At 34.2% G+C, this 18,453-nt stretch overlaps 1 protein-coding gene across 1 annotated transcript in view; it reads right to left on the bottom strand.

Annotated features, from left to right (window-relative positions):
* The window catches only part of Itgbl1 (integrin subunit beta like 1), a 227,139-nt gene that overhangs the window by 11,950 nt on the left and 196,736 nt on the right, over nt 1-18,453 (bottom strand). The window contains exon 7 of the mRNA XM_028771860.1: nt 6,018-6,134. Coding sequence (XP_028627693.1) covers nt 6,018-6,134 — 117 coding nt within the window. The remainder of the gene's footprint in view (nt 1-6,017; nt 6,135-18,453) is intronic.

The following is an 18,453-nucleotide window of genomic DNA, read 5'->3' as shown; positions in this document are numbered from 1 at the left end:
TAGGAGAGTGGATAAACAATATTGGCTCTTGGTTTTTACATGTTTGCTGATTAGGTAGACATGTAGATGTTTGGGGTTTACATATTTGTTAGATAATATTCTCAAACAGTTCTTGCTTTTGAAGTAGAAGCTGATTTAGTTCTCCGGCCACAACCTGAATATGCAGAGTTGTAGCTAAATGTCAAGGTGAACCCACAAATCAGTGTGGTGGTAAACGGCGCACGTGATCCAAATTTAAAATATTCAATTTACTCTATTCTATATGCCTAACTTAGAAAAAGAGTATCCAAATGTTTCATACTTACTCAGTAATGGTGTACCCATCACTGGCTTCCTGTAACAGGAGCACTAACTTCCTAGTTAACCTTAACTCTCAATTTGACACAGCCTAAGTTCACCTGAGAAGAAAGCCTCAGTTAAGGGATTGTCAAGATCAAACTGACTCATGAACTTGTCTATGGGAGTTGTCTTGATTGTTAATTGATTGTAAGAGGGCCCATCTGTATAATCAGTGCAATTTAATGTACTAGAGAATTTGGACTTTCCCTACCTATATTACCAAACTATTTCAATGGGGCTAATAAACTTATATTTGAAGAGTTCTGTCTCTTAAAGGTAACCTAGAAAGAAATACAACAAAAATGTCATCAGATATTATTTTGGGATATCTATATCTATATATCTATATCTATATCACCATATATATTACTATATATGATATATGATATATGATCACACTCACACATACATTATATATACATATATGTATATGACTGACTGGTCTCAAGCTCAGAAATCCTCCTGCCTGTGTCTCCCAAACACTGGAATTAAAGGTGTAAGCCATCACTATCCAACTTGGTGATATTATTTTATCAATGAATTTCATTTTGGTTTTTGTTCTATTCTTTAATTAAATGTTTCAAAGGAAATGATCAATTAAAATGATTTTTAGTATCCATTATTTGTTGGAAAAATGAATAATGAAATCTGCAGGCAACAAATGGAATTGAAATATATTATTATATTCATGAGTTAACAGAGATTCAGAAATATACATACTATGTTTTTTCTCCTTTATGCTGTTAGCTTCTAACTTTTGCATAACTGTGTTTTTGTGAAAGTGAATATGGGAATAATCTCAGAAATAACTAAAAATGGGTCAAATAGATGGGAAAAAATTAGGGAATGGACTGGGAAGAATAAAATAACACAGACTGAGTAGGAAATGTGGAAGTAGAAATACTGGTGAAAGAATGGAGCAGAAAGAAGGAGCTCAAAAAAAAATTCCTACGTGTATATAAAGGTGCTGTAAGATATTTGTTGATTTGCATGCTAATTAAAAAATGAATTAAAAGGGAAAAATACTTGTTTCCTCTACAAAAAGCAATATCTATGACAAACAATGTATAAGATCAACTAAGAATTACTTAAAGATATAAGAAAATGTGGCTATCAGGATAGCTCAGCAGTTAAGAGCACTCATTGCTCTTGTGGAGGACCTAGTTATGGTTCACAGCACCCAAGTCAAGCCCTCATAACTACCTACAACTCTGGTCCCAAGGAATCTGATGCTTTCTTCTGGTAGCTGAGGTTACCTGCATGTACTGGGAACACATACATACACTCAGTCATACTCACATAGTCATAGTCAGTATTTTTAGAAGACACAAGAAAATAAAATATCTTTCCTCAACATAACACATACTTTTATTCACTATGATTTTGTTTACCCTTCTCAGACCTAAATACTTTCACATTAAACACCATACACCCAAAGCTGTTGTAAAACCAATCCAAGTCTACTCCAACTTGAAGAATTATATACTCCATAATTCTATGCTCACAAATTCTGAAACTCCCTTAACTTCTATTTTATTTGAAGGATGCTCTTTATGCTAAATTTGAAAATAACTTGAAGTGTAGAAGATGATGAGGGGGAAGAGAAGAGAAGAGAGTTTGATTATATTCACATGCACAGCACTTTACTGAGTCATGTACCCCTTGGAAACACAGAGGGAATGTACAACAGTTCCCTGGAGGTAGTCATCTGGAAGCAGACTTGGTGAGGTTACTAAGAATGTGAGAAGATAAAGAGCAGAATGCTAGGTAGAATCATGATATATCCCAGCTTGTCCATCTCAGTTGCCCTCTATGAAAAAACCCCCTCCCCCTTTTTTTTAATAAGGAGATACCTGGTAAATGTAAAGTATAAATTCCTCCATCCATCTAGCACTGAAAAAAAAACTAGGAGTCATCAGAGTTGACTCTAGCTATCACTAATATCATTCATTATATCAGGAATTTTTATAACTGGTGCTTATTTTTTTGAAGTTAGAGCTTATTCTCCAGTTCAATTAAATGTTCACACTGTTATTCCAGACCCATCTCCTTTCAAGGACATGGGGAAGAAACCAACATCTTACCATCATCGGACATGGGGCTTCACAGAGAAGTTCATATACACATATGACTGTCTTCTCTTCAGGTCATAAGCCAGACACACAGAGGTGAGCTCTACAGTACAGATAGTGATATTTCTATCTCATAAGAACTTCTGCAACAGCTTAAATCTCACTCTATGATTTCTCAAACAGGGATTTTAGGTACTCCACAAAAGTTTTTTGTGAGTTATGAAAGTCATGAGAACTTTTGACTTCCTTACAGAGTACTTGCTGTACTATGTACTTTATTACCACAACTAGTTCAGGTTCGAATGTCTTCTACAATGGAGGGTCCTCTGTGTTTTAAGACCCACCAAGAAATGGAAAACTATGATATTAAAACAGGCAAAATCCATGTAATCTCTTCCATAAAGCATAATCAGAAAATACAGGATTTAAAACCACATTATTTTTATTCACCTCTTTAATGAAAGCACTATGTGAATGTCAGTGCAAAGCTAAGGTAGGAAGCATTGTTCACCTTTCTAGTGGCATTTAAAATGAACTATAGATAATTTGCACTAATCCTCATTTTTTTTTGCGACTCACTTATTTCTAAGTTTATTTACAGTCCCAATCTCACTGTATAGAGTGATAGGAGCATGCATGTGCAATGGTAGAAAACACCATGGTTCAGATTTGTAGACCCAGCTAAAATAATATTTTTCAGGAGGAAAGTTTAAGACTTATTTTATGTACAAACCCAACCAGTGCTCAAAGATCAATTAATCAATAAAATGCCTTTAATAAATATCAAAGTAGGTAGTAGATGTTTTTCCCTAGTTCTAGAAAAACAGACTGAGAATTAAATCTGATGATAATGATTAAATATGATCTTGCTGTCTGCTTATTGTTTCTCTATCACTGGCAGGAAGAGCCTCCTGGTATATTTAGGCACCAACAAAGTCCTAGCCAAATTTGAAACTGCATGAAAAACACAATCAAGGACTAAATTTTTTCAAGTCTTATGCTATTGTTTTACAGTTCTGAAGAAACATGACCAAGGAAATTCTTACAAAAGAAAGCATTTACTTGGACTCTTGCTTATAGGTTCAGAGAGTTAGTCTATTTTCATCATGGCATGAAGCATGGTGGCAAGCAGGCAGGCAAACATGGGACAGGGAACTTATATCCTGATCCACAGAGTGCAGGCAAAATGAGTGATTGTGGACCTAGCCTCAAAGTCCACTCCTAAAGCCTACTCCAACCAGACTACACCTCCTATTTTTTTCCAAACAGGGAACCTTTCCAACTAAACATGCAAATTTATGAGTCTCTGGGGGCGATCTTCATTCAAACTACCACACTTGGCACTACACACTCTGAGTGAGGAACCCAGTAAGAAATTGTGTATAAAGGTTTCCTAGAGTGAACCACAGTTGGAGCAGGATTTGGCAGATCAGCATATGTATAGCTATTGTCTATCCTATTGTTATATACTGTACAAGGAATGACTAACTAGAGAACATTCAAAGAATGTGAATATGCTCGAAGGTTATCTGCAGTCCTTCAAGAAGGAACAGGAACCACCTCACGTAAGAGCTGTGTTCTTTTGAAGTGTTCTGTGTTAGCTGTAACAGATACCCACAGACATTCTTTCATCCTTATTGCTTTTGTTGAGTTTTACTGCCTGAAGGTTTTTTCAGCGGTGGGAGCTTTGAGTCCTGCTGATATAGCAAGACAATGAATGCTAGAAGTAGGCATTAGTGAACAATTGATGGATACATGAGAATTTTATTTTACATGATTTTAGAACTTCATCTCTTGTGCTAGAATGAAGTTCTAGTTGAATGTATATGTAATTCTAATCAAACAGCTTTTATCAAATGCCTTTTCTTCCCTAATACAACTCCCAGTTCTCATTACCTTTTTCAACAAACAACAACCCAATATATTTCTCAGAACCTGTTCTAAGCTCTTGGATAATTCCATTTCTGGTTGCTCCTGGAAGGATTGCTGCTCTGATTTGTACATGGGCATTTTACTTATTTGGATCATGGAAGTCTGTTATCTTGGAGACAGAGTAAACTTTGTGTAGATGGACAGTATCAAAGGGTGTTCACATGCAATTCTGAGAATTTTTCAAACAAAACCCTTCCATGAGTTATCTCACTCAATTAGTATTTGCTCTTGTGTGACAGGTTAAAAATTCTATTTTTGTTTTTGAAAAAAAATGTTTATGGAGGAAAAAAGCACAATCTAATGTACATAGAAATTTAATAGGTTTCTACCAAATCAAACACTTCAAATAAGTCATCAAATTATGCTGGGCAAGGAAGCTCATGTTAGGTAAACATTGAATGTCAAAGAAGAAAGGACAACAAACATGTCCAAATCATTGTGAGAAGATCCCAGTCTGCAGGCAGTGTCCCTAACTGAGCAATAAGATTATGGTAATAAGAATAGTAAGGTCGATATGGAACTTTCTATATACTAGGTACACCATATGTGTATATATATTAAATGGTAACAAAATGACAATAATCTTTTAGATAATTCTAGCAACTAGCAACTAAAGTTAGTGAAAAGAAGAGCTAATCTAAAAGCAACATTGCAACAGGGAAATAATTTGATGTCCCTCTGAGGAGCTTCACAGCATAAGGAAATATCTGTGATCTAAACATAGGGGCTCAAGTCCTAGTCTGCCATTTGTGAGTTACTGGGTGCTAACTAGACCAACCTCCCTCCATTTCTTACCCTGAAAATGAAGAAAGTAGAAATTCTATTTTAGAATAACCTCCATGATTAAAGCACCAAAAATAAGCATCAGATACAATGATTACTTCAAAGGACTTATCCCTGTGGTTCAAAAAATATAAATTTGGTAAAATTGTAAGTGTCTCAGAGTAGGTTATAGAAAGCAGAGGTGATCTAGATATACAGGAAGGTAGATGTGAACCTATAAAGATAGACACATATATAGTGATGATAGAGTGAGAAGAGAGTTGCCACATGATGGTCAAAAGATGCCAGCAACATCATGCTTGATAATACAAAGCATTTCAAGACTGGCAGAACTAGAATAATTCAGATCCATATTCCCTCTCCTGGATGGTGCTCATCTCAGCATTTCATCTCCTGGACTTTCATCTTCTCATTTTACTTTTCCATCTACCCTTGCTCTGCCTTTTTCTTTATCTGGCTAATTGATTTTCAGGGAACTTTTGGGATCCAAGAGCAAGGCAAGAGTTGAGTTTGTATCTCTTGTGATTCTGTAGTTGAACTTGGACTTTAATCTTGTAGTTCTTGTCCCAAGTTTCTAGGAGAGATTTCATTTCTCTCTGAGTGCTTCTGAGTGAAATAATAGAAATCATGAGCAGATGTTGGCTTGCATAGAAGTCTTTCACTTGCTACCAACTAGCATAGAACTTAGAAATTGATTTTGCTTAGATAGTCTTTTCACATATCTTCAAGTCAAGTGTTCTTGCTTATAAATGTGGTAATAAAGCTATATTGCTTTTAGATGTAATGATGTATTTCTTAACTACTTTTATTTAAACAGCAACTTTAAATTGTTTAAATGGTTTAAACAATGAAGAAAGACAGATGAAGTAAAGCTGAGAGAACAGTTACTACCTCCGCAGACCACACCGTCCAGGTCTTCACAGCGCCGGTCATCACACTCACAGGTCTTGCCATATACTCTGCTGTCCCCGGGAGGGTAACAAGTGCATCTGCCACATTCGCATCTGCCTACAAGGTAACCAGAGAGAGCAGGGAGAGGACAGTCAGCCTGAGCAGGGCCTTCAGTGAAACAAGCACATTCAAAACCCAAATATCCCAACGTGTCCAGCAAATACTTTCTCAACCTTCCCTACAACACACTGAAATTCAAATGCAAATGCCAAGAAACCAGAGTGGAAAAGAGAGTGGCTGGCTCAGAAGTTGGCCACATTTGCTATGTCACTTTATAATCAACCCTGAGGGATAATTCCATGATGAAACTGTTTAATACCTAGTTCAAGTATGCCATTAAAAATAATTGCATCAAAGTATTATATATAATATACATAAAATATTCATATATAATCAGTCTATATTTTTATTTAATTTAAAATACTTTGGCTATTTAAAACTTCTTTTAATTGGCAACAAAGTAACACATACAAGAAGAAAGCAATCATATGTATATTTCTGTTTGATAATTGAGTGATTATTTGTGGCTGATTTCCTAGTTCATAAAATTCATTTTAATATGGAACAAACATAAAAAGCCATGACCTTCAAATATTTAGCCCCAAATCTCAAACTACAAACATATTGCAGAATGAGTTTGATTCATGCTTAGGGAAACCCCTCAGCTAGTGAGATGCAAATTGCCCTCATTATTTCTTCAGCTGTCCCTACATGCTGATCACTGATTCCTTGCTTTGTTTCATTTTGTTTTTACAATACTACACATTGACTACCACATTATGCCAATTTGATAAGACAAGAAATTGAGATATCATTGAGGCTAAGTAGTTGTTCATGTGAACCAGCTAGTTAATATTAGAATCAAAATTCATATTCATTCTCACATTCTCACTGACCTTAAAGTTTGTTCACCTATTAAGTCATATTGTATATTAATATGGCATCATGAAACTACACAGGAAGAAACTTTCTTTTGTCTGAGAAATCAGACTCGTTTGCCAGAAATTCTAGTGACAGTACTTCAAGACAGATGTTAGTCCTAGTCATTAGCCCTGTTATCATAATTACACACCCACTGATATGATCCTGCAATGCTTCAGGGCTGGCCCAGCAATGTTGTTGCTGTACTTGTATCTTGTTAAAGAAATTCAGCATTGGCAGCGATGGAGGAAAACATTAGTATTTAGAATCATACAGTCTCAGAGATGATATTACAGATGATCTAATTTGCAGTGATTCAGTCTCTCTGGCAAGAGTGTGGGGTCAGTGTCGCCTTAGAATACTGTGAACAATGTGTGAACAATGAGTCTCTCTCTCTCTCTCTCTCTCTCTCTCTCTCTCTCTCTCTCTCTCTCCCCCTCTCTCTCTCGTCTTCTTGAACGACTCTTTTTTTCTACTTGAGTGTAGCTGTAACTTCAACAATAGAGAAGGATCTCTTCCTGGATGACAGTCCTTCTTGGCCATTGGTGGCCAGAATGGAGACACAGGAAAGCCTCTTGCTAAAGTTCTGATTCTTAAGCAAAAGTGCAGGATCCAAGATGAAACAGAGTTTAGCCTAGCATACAACACCAGCAACCTGTGTCCTGGATGTTCCTGTCATCCAGGCTGTTGCAGAGGCTGATGATCAAAGTGAATTATGACCATGAACCCTTTATAAAATATATTTTCTCCCATTAATGAAGCACATAGTCAATGGTGGCTATTCACTGAAGACATAGACCATTAATGAAGCACATAGTCAATTGGTGGCTATTCACTGAAGACATAGACCATTAATGAAGCACATAGTCAATGGTGGCTATTCACTGAAGACATAGACCATTAATGAAGCACATAGTCAATGGTGGCTATTCACTGAAGACATAGACATCTCTCATGCACCTTATTTCGTCCTAATCTTGTACAATCTCCTCTACAGAATCCCACCAGTGGTTAGAAGGCAGTGGAGATCTGAGCTCTCTGTGACACCATCTTTTCTCTCATGCTTGGTTACATGGCAAAATTGCTCCTTGACTTTCATCTATTATCTTATCACTACTAAAGTATTAAGTACAATTCTGTACTAGATAATCAGTACCTAAATATTATCAAAAGAGTGAAAACACTGCAAAATACCATTGAGACTTTCTATTGTGCTAGCAGTTAATAAAGGACTTGGCTACTGAAGTAGAAAAAACACATATGTAGATTTATTGTCCTAATTGAAAAAGAAGTTGGATTTAATCTATTTCTTTCATTTAAAAATATTATTTTACAGATTTTTCTAAAGTTTTGAAGATATGAATGTGATTTTTTGAAAAATTAAAATGATCATAAATAAGAACAAATGAGAATAATAACATGTCTAGTTCTAATACATGCTATTTGTGACATAGTGTCAATTTAAACAATAAAATCAATGCTCAATGAAAGAAAACAAGTATTTTATAAGACAATTAAGAAAGAAATCTAAATACCTATGAGATAAGAAATTAATTCAGTCAATAAAATCAGTATTATCTTACTAAAACTTATCTAGAGTGTATTCTACACTAATAGAACTACCTACTCTTAATGTAAATAGCATAGAGAAACAACATTTACAAAATCCAGTCTAGTAAGACTTTCTTTAAAAGACAGTAATGCCACCTATTCAGTGTTTTAAGGCATATTAAACATTAGTAAAGACTAATAACACAAGAAGGAAGGTATTTAAGAGTTCAGATAAAAATAGACTTTATGCATTTCACATCTAACATATAAAACTCAGAAATAGTCTAATTCAGGCATTGAAAAAATGCACACTTCATAGTTCTATGTATAGCTACTCATTTAAAAAATTTAAGATATATATCATTTAAATTAAATCTTATCTTGGATTTTTTGTGTCTCCTATATCATCAAAATATAAAACATATAAAGACATCAAAATATAAAACATTTTCTTTCAAAGATGCACATATGTTTGTCTTAGACCACATTTTTTTCCATAAGAAGTAAATAACAAAGATACTGATTTAGGCTGTGGATGGAGTTTCTAGCTCCACAAGATAAAGTAGAAGTTTAATATGGTCTAATAAATTGCCAGATATTTATTGAGATCTGTCTTGCATAAGGTTCCTGATTGAATATAGGAATATTTTGTCAAAAAAGAGCCAAGTCTACATTTTCTGTTTCTCTAAAGAGGTTGACTCATTTCACTAAATATTGGCTACAAATAAGGTAGTTGGAGAAGGAGCACATTACCAAATATTAAATATTTTGGATCATCTTTTCTGACTCTAGACCATTAGTATTAAACTAACTTGATTAATATTTGTATATTGAAAGCCAAATGTTTTCATTAGTTGCTTTATTAAATAGAGGGAAAGTTTAATTTTTCTAGGGCTTTCTTTCTCTTTAAGTCCAGTCATATATAAAACTATTTCAAAAAACCTTAAAACATTCATTAATAAAGAAAACGTAAAGATTCACATTGTTATGAAAATTTCTGACCATTTTAGATATGACAAGCTATTTGTCATAAGCTTTGTTCTATGCTTATCAAGAATCAGCCCTTGCATATTTGTTTGCACCCATTGCTAACCCTGTCTACATAAATCCTCACATACACTCCCATAAGCAAATGCACTGCTTTAAAAAACAAAATAAAATAAAATAAAACAAAATATGGTCTTATGTGGGTACCCCAGAAACTGAAGTGGGGGCTGTCCCTAAAACTATTGCCTTTCTGTGGAACCTGTTTCCCAAAATGACTGCAATGTTTGGCCTAAGTGGGGAGGATGCTCCTAGCCCTCCTAGACTTGATGAGCCAAGGCTGGGAGATACCTTGGAAGGGAGGAAACCCTCTCAGAGGAGAAGGGAAGAAGTATGGTGAGGGACTCTGTGAAGGGGGGACTGGGAGATGGTAGAAATTGGGATATAAATAAATAAATAAAATATTTAACTTATAACAAACAAAAAATCATGGTTTTTGAAAAAAACGGCAACATGCTTTTCTCTGTAACTAAGTAAACTGTGGGAAGGATTGAATATCAAAGTCAGAAGAAAGATGAACAAATACCTTCCTAATGGGAGAATGTAAGCCTGGTGATTGTGGTTGGGAGGAATATGTAGGATCTATAAGAAAACATAGATAAGTGAGAGACAGAAAGCATCTTAGGCTGAAATGAGCAGCTCAGCAGTAAAGGCAAAACAAGAAACTCAAAAGAGATTGTTGTGCTTGTATTTCCATTCTCATCTTGACCTGCTGCAATTCTCTTGACACACCACTAATTAGCAGTCTCTTAAGTGACCAAACTGGTTCCTATCCTGAATTATCTTGCACTGTAACTCAAAAGTCACAGAGAGTTAGCTCTCTTTTTTTGTTTCTTTTCATAATTCCAAGAGCTGTTGTTAGGTTTTTCCTGTTTTGCTCAGTATATTCTGGTAGCTTTCTATTTTTATACAGATGTTGAATCTTAGAATGTTTCCAAATCCATTCTTTGAAATGTCTTTCTTCTGTATGTTCTCAAATAACATCTCTCCCTCTATATTTTAAAACTATCTCACATGAAGAACTTACATGGCATGGAATTAGACCCAGCCCCTGTGAAGACTCTTGTATTCCTTGATAAAACAATAATTCATTTAGCTCTTTAAAATGATCCACTCAAACTAAATAATATCCTGCATCATGGTTACTAAGGAGTATCATGATTAATAAGGAGTAATCAAAATCAGAGAGTAGACAGGAACTTGCTTATTATATCCATTGTTATTAAAAGTGCAAATAAAAAAATAAAATAAAACAGAAAAGGAAATATTATCAAATTGCATGTTTTTACATAAAAATAAATTTATAATTGCATTAAAATACAAAGAAATATGGTAAATAACATATACTAAATGAGTAATTTTTTGTATTCCAATAGTAACCAAATCTAGCATAATGGAAATTGTCTTTTATACAATAATATTAACACAAGGTGAAAAATTTAAACTGTATTAATGCATAGAGTCATCTTGAAGACACAAAGAGTTTATTATTTTGCAAAGGACATATTTAATTTCAGAATTGCAAGGAAGGAATTTTCATGAATGTGCTCAATTAGTGTGGTGCAAGTTGAAATGTGATAGATTTGTTTAAATACAAAATTATTCTCAAGTAATTATTCATGTGTCTTATGAAACAAAATAGATAACTGCATATGTATGCTTTCATTTTGTGAAAAAAGTAAATAGAGTAGTTTCCTATAAGAATCATATGAATCATATAAAGTCATATGAATCACATGACCATTTCAAATGAGATGTAATCTAAATGCAATATTTCCCTTCTGTAGTAAATGAACTATTAATATTGGAAAAATAAGAAACAAAAGAGGAAAACTAATAAAGAAAATACATCATCTTAATGATAATAATTGCCTAATACTATCAATTAAACTTGAAGAACTCTAAGACATTTAGAAAGATAAACATTACATCAGTTCTGCTCATATTCACACTGAAAAACTTTGCCAGTGAAGTGTGGTATGAAAGAAAAAATGGATAAGGAATACACACGTACACACACAAACACACACACACACACACACACACACACAAGTGTGCCTACATACACACACAAACTCAAAACAAATAGTATTGCTTAATAGGATAGTAAAGGCAGAAACATAAAACATGAAAAATACTACTAAAATAATTATGATTATGAGCAGACTATATCAGTTACTATACATCAAGCATTATAAAAATAAATTGCATATATATTGCTTAAAAGTAAAATCCAGTATTTTAAAAGTAAAAACATAGCATTCAAATACTATTGACAATTTCAGTTAGCCTGAAGAACAACAAAATAAAAAAATAAAAAAATAAAAAAATAAAAAATAAAAATATAAAACATTTTCTTTCAAAGATGCACATATGTTTGTCTTAGACCACATTTTTTCCATAAGAAGTAAATAACAAAGATACTGATTTAGGCTGTGGATGGAGTTTCTAGCACCACAAGATAAAGTAGAACTCTAATTGAACAACCTTTAACTAAAATCAATTAATTGAGTAGATTCAGCATTTAAATCTAAAGTTTTGAATCACAAAATCTTGAGAGGAGAATATGATGAAATTTGCCTAAACATTAGATGGAATTGGCTGTTCCAAACATGACATGTATAGATTTCCACACCAGAAAGGTAAAGGAAAGTATTGATAAATTGGATTTTAACATGTCACTTCTTTGTTTGAAGCAAATCATATCATAAGCAAAAGAATGTTGTATAAATAAAACACACACTAAATTAGCATCCTGCTAGGTAACACTGAATATATTATAAATGCATATATATACATATATATATGTATATATACATATATATATATATATATATATATATATATATATATATATATATATATGCTTTCATGAGCATATATATTTAAGATCAAACTAAATGATGACTAGTGAACAAAAAGGGGACATTCACCAGAAATATTTCCCACCACTAAAAATGGAGAGCTGTCTGGAAGTATTGCGCTTGAAAAGTTCACTTCAGAAATTAGTAGTCCAAAACTTGCCTAAGTCTGACTGTGAAATTATGAAAGCAAATTTTGTTTCCTGGCCTCATCCTTTCTTCTTTTCCCTCCTCCTCCTCCTCTGCAATTCCTTTTGATTCTCTGTAGTCTTCCTTGTTCTTGTAGTAATTCTTCCCCAGCACCCACACATGTGTGGATCCAAACTCACATACAATTTCTACCCCTCATTTCACATGTTTTTGTGTGATTCACATTATCTTCCTTAAGAGAGTATGACATAGAGAACACAGGTGACCTTATTCAAGGATGGGCTCAACAAGACTCAACACTCTTGAATATCAGTATTCAGGCGATCACAACTCTGTTGTTATGGTAATACACAACAAGAATATCAACTAATATGCCAGCGACTGAAGACACAATATTAAGAAAGATGTTTAAATACCATTAATAATCAGGGAATTAAGGTAATATATATAAGTAGATACACTCTACAGGGCTAGAAAAAGTTTCTTTTAATGCAGGGTTGAGCTTTACAGTGTCGAGTCAAGTGTTAGGAAGGGACACAATTAAAAATATATTAGATATGAATAGAGGTAGGTTGATAGATGACACATAGATGATAGATAGATATAGATAGATGATAGATAGATAGATAGATAGATAGATGATAGAGATAGATAGGTGATAGATAGATTGATAGATAGATGATAGATAGACAGACAGACAGATAGATAGATGATAGATGATAGATATATTGATAGATAGATGATAGATAGGAGAGAGAGAGAGAGAGAGAGAGAGAGAGAGAGAGAGGGAGGATAGAGAGAGAGAGAGAGGGAGAGAGAGAGAGAGAGAGAGAGAGAGAGAGAGAGAGAGAGAGAGAGAATGTATCACTGTGTTTGTGTGTAGGTAGATATGTACCCGTGAGTGCAGGTGATTGTAGAAATCATAAAATGCCATTGTATCTCCTGTAGCTGGAGTTGACAGGCTCCCCCAGCAGTCACACTTTTAACTTTAATTAGGGCTAGATTTCGATCTTGACATATCTGCTAGTAAACATGATTATTTTGAAGAGTAAGTTAGACCTCATTCGTCATCATTTTCAAAATGGGCATATTACCCAGAATTATTGTAAAAGCAGAAAGGTGTAATGGATACAAAGGTACAAAGGACATTTCCAAGGATATGTGCCCAACAGATGTTCCACAGACATAACACATTATCATTAGATTGCAGTACCATTATCACTGCATATACTTGTAATAACAAAACATGTTGGGGGCATATACTTTATTTACTTAGATATAATTTGTATACTTCTTTTCTCACTTCATTTTTCAATTAAACCAACCAAAATTTGTACTTCCTGCTCTAGAATGAGATTATTTAAAAAGAGGCCCTTTATGCTGACTGCACCTGCCAGGATGGTAACAACAAGCGCACTGTCTATGACCTTATTTTTCTCCTTTTATAAAATGGTGTAAACCATGCTTGCAGTACATGCTCAATAGTTGGAGAGTAATTAGAGGCTCACATAAAACAGAAAAGAGATTAGCACTTCACTAACATAGTCCTGCTTTGCCTAAAATAATAGGTTTACCATAGCAACCTGATTGCACTAAAAAAAAAGTGCCTGCCAAATACATCCTAAGTTCCCTTGAAATTTCTATGAGGGGAAATTAAGCATTTGAGAACTATAATATTCTGTACCATTTCATCTAAGTACAAATATTTTTTCTGGAGGAATGAAGTAGTCTTGCCTCAGAGATTTGAAGGTGAAATAGTACTTGTGCCTTTCATTTCAAAACAAGCAGAAAAAAACCTTTGAATACCACCCACATTGACATCACACATCAAATTTTATACAAGGAAATTTACTCCTGATTTTAAAGTATAAATAATGACAATCCTATTTGGACATTCATTCTTAGAACAAGATAATGAAGTTGCCATGGAGTCATGTGAAGAAATTAGACATCTTAATAAATGGTTTACTAATAAGATTTTCTGTGTCTTTCCTAAACTTTCTAATATTGAAAATTGAAAAAGGAGTAATAGGCCTTACTCATGTTGAATTTTTTTAGACACCAAGAAAAACATCACAGAGGCAATCATCTAGCCCTCCAAAGGAGGCTATTTCATTATTTCAACCTTATATTGTTTCTGAAAATAACAAAATAATATTCAAGCCTCATTTTCTTTCTAACTAAACTTTAGATATGGGGTAGAAATATCTCACTCACACAAAGGTACCTCAAAACTTGCAGGTGCAAGTTTAAAATGTCAGGAATGATTAAATCAGGAAATGTGGAGTTTAAGCAAGAAGTGCAACTCACCATGAAGCAACCCATAAAATTAAAATTGGAAGTGTCATTGCCCAGAAGGAGTATTCTGTATTCTGCTCACTGAAATACAGAAGCCACTTGGACAAGGAACAAGGGAGTGGTATAATTTAGGTAAGGTGAGAAATCTTAACACAATAAACTAGCTGCTTGGAAGACGGCTATTACTTAAGGGATATTTGTGTAAGAGATAGTGAATGTCAGTGCCAGCTTGAGGACGATATCCCACAGGTGGTGATATGTGGCCAAGTGACATGTTTCTGATCCTAATTGCATAGCCATGAGATATTGCTCAGTTCTGTAAATCTCTAGAACAAACATAGTTGGTCCATGTGTCGTCATACCTGACAGATTATACATACTAAAGATTGTACAGGCTGGAGGTGTATCAGATTTCAGAGAACCCTTTGCTGATCATCAAAATCTCAGAAATGAAAAATATACAAATTAATAACAACAACAACAACAACAAAACCTTATGCCTCACCTGTTTATTGTAGAAGACATGGGTCAGAGCAGACAAATAGTTGTCATGTGCAAGCTCTGGCCTGCATCTGTGATCAGTGTCAAAATCTCCTACTTAGTTGCTATGGGCCATTGGAGAATGATTTTTTTTTACAGGATTAAGGTTTGGGTATCTGCACACATGAGGCCTTTGCATTTTATGACCCCACAAATTCCATTAAAAGCACTGTAGTTTACCATAAGTACTGCCTAAGGGATGAATATCAAGAACAGAATACAAGGAATGAATGTTACTGTCTAATGGGAGGTACTGGAATAATGGAAATGACAGACAAATACTTCTTGCAGATAAATGTATTTGTGCAAAGAAGGAGTGGAGCAAACTCAGATCAGAGTCACTTTCAATTTGTTATTTTGACACAAAATTAAAAAATGTGAGTGAATGTATCACCCCTTAATATACATCTCTGTAGTCTCAAGTGACCATATTTAGAGCAAGTGTGGACTTTTCACCTCAGGAGTGATTAGTGAGCATGTTTGTAACAGATGAGACATCATAAAACAGCACATTCTAATGATCTTATGCTTTGTTTTAGGGTCTACCAGCATCAAGTTTCCATGTCATAAAACCAGAAAGAACATTGTGTGTGTGTGTGTGTGTGTGTGTGTGTGTGTGTGTGTGTGTGTGTGTGTGAAAGTATCCATATGAAGGATAACACATGTGGACATGTAGGCAAGTTTAGAAAGAGTGGGACTCTTCAGCCAGCTCATGTCAAAAAGCTTTTTGTCAGGTGTGTAGAGACATCTTAGTATTTAAGGGCACCCAGCCCAAGGTCAGATAGCCTGCAAGCACCTGTAAATTCAGTTTCAGGCAATTCAATGTCTACTGCTAGCCTCTGTGAGCACCCGCATACATTATTTTAAAATATTTATTTTTACTATTTTTAATTATGTGTGACTGCAGATAGGTATTAACATGTGAGACTGAAATTACAGATGCTTGTGGGCTACATGACACATATGACATCAGCGTTGGGAACTGAACTTGAGACCTCTGGAAGAGCAAGTGATCTTAACTGCTGAATTACTTCTTCAGCTCCTATTTTAAGATTAAAAAAAGTCATAACTTAAAACTGTAAAATTAAAGTTTGTACATAATTTATCTACTATCTAAATAGCATCATGAACATAATTATAGATAATTATTCATTTCATTCAGGTTTATAACATACATATGTACTTTATGTCCAATTTTGAGAAATTACCTTTCACATAATATTCAAAATGAAGACTGTTTGGGGGTTTTGTTTTTATTCTTTGAAGAATGTCATCAATCACACCTCAAGCCCAGGATCTTGGAAATGTCAAGAACCTGATAGGCTTAAATTTAAGGACATGGTTGACTTGCATTGAGACCTTCAGATGGGAAACAGTGTTGGCATGTTGGCTGACTTGTGTTCAGGCCTTCAGATGGGAAACAGTGTTGGCATGTTGGATGAGAATGTCCTTGCACTACTTCAGGTAAATTCTCACATCTCCCTCACCAAAGAAAATGCATAGCCATTTCCTTTAAGTGAAAGGGAATTTAGGGTCCTATTATATTATAAAATTATCTGTACTATGTGTATCAGTTATGTCTTTAAAAAAATTACAAGATTTAATATCAGAAAATAAAAACAAGAAAAACCAGGAAAAATTACATGGAAACACAGTTTCTCCAGAGTTCCTGAGTCATTGTTTGAAGTGTAATATATTCTTTGACGTGACAGGAAGTCAAAAAAGAAATAATGACATTGATTCCCGTGTAAAAAGAGTTGCTTTAACCTGATGCTTATCGAAATGAATAGACCATTCACTCTAAATAATGACACTAACATCATCCTGTAAAAGAATTTAGAAAATGAAATGAATACATTAAAAGAGGACAAAGAAAGGCTAAATGCCCATATGCTTTACACAATGATGACTCTATATCACACAAAGCATTGTTGGATAAAGCCTGATTACTTTTGTACTGAATCATCTTCAGTTTAAACTCATCTGATTGCCTGAAAAATCCCAGAATGTACTGCTTACCCACAACATGCTAGTAATGAGTCACTGCAATAACTCCAGTAGGAAATTTAATTTGCAGATTCACTTCTTTCTTTTATAAAACAACAACTGCTTGGTGGAAAGAATAATTAATAAACATTTTAAACATAATAACTTCTAAGTTTCTTATTTATCTTCCACTTCAATTTATTATTTTTTCTCTAGGAATATGACTTTTTGTTGTTTTAAGTGTTGTTGACTATATAAGATGACTTTGAACTTACATTACTTCTGACTCGACACCCAAATCCTTAGCCACAATGCCAAACAGAGATGTGACTTTATATATGAGGTTTTTAATAATTGTCATTTAAAAAATAACATGAAGATAGATTAAAACAAAATATGCAATGTTTATGTTGTAGCTTCTAGCAAATCAAAACTCAAATAATATGCTGTATCTAAAATACCTTCAATACTATTCTCATAGGAAGTAATGCAATTCTTTAGAATGCCCAGATACAAAATCTGAGATGAAATAAAAGAGATACAATAAACTTTTAAAAGGGTTGTCCAGAAGGTAAAAGCCTGCACAGGTGCTTTAAGCATTGTAATTAGGAAAGATACAGCTGTGTCTATATGAGTAACTCAGGAGAAAGGGACCTAAGACCAGCAATTTTACTCTCAAAATTAAGTGTTATCACTACCGAAAAGAGACTGATTCTGAGCCTCAAGAGCACTTAGCATTTAGTCATAGGCAGATTAGAGTAAAAGATTAACAGAGGCATGCAAAGGAAACAAATCACCAAGAGTTAAAGTCAGCAGAAACAGCAATCTTTAAGCTCTCAATGTTTACATAGGGTATTGACTAATAGTCTATTGTCAAATTTCTCTTGATAATGTTGTTTATACCATTTTATGCATTCATTATAAACAAATAACTTGGTCATTTATAACCAGTAGGAACCTGTTGGTTTTATCTTTAATTCTCTCTCTCTCTCTCTCTCTCTCTCTCTCTCTCTCTCTCTCTCTCT

Source organism: Grammomys surdaster, unplaced genomic scaffold, assembly GCF_004785775.1.
Source record: "Grammomys surdaster isolate TR1022 unplaced genomic scaffold, NIH_TR_1.0 65, whole genome shotgun sequence".
In the NCBI taxonomy this organism is placed as follows: Eukaryota; Metazoa; Chordata; class Mammalia; order Rodentia; family Muridae; genus Grammomys; species Grammomys surdaster.
The sequence above is the reverse complement of the archived record's forward strand: the minus strand, read 5'-3'. Positions and strand labels throughout refer to the sequence as shown.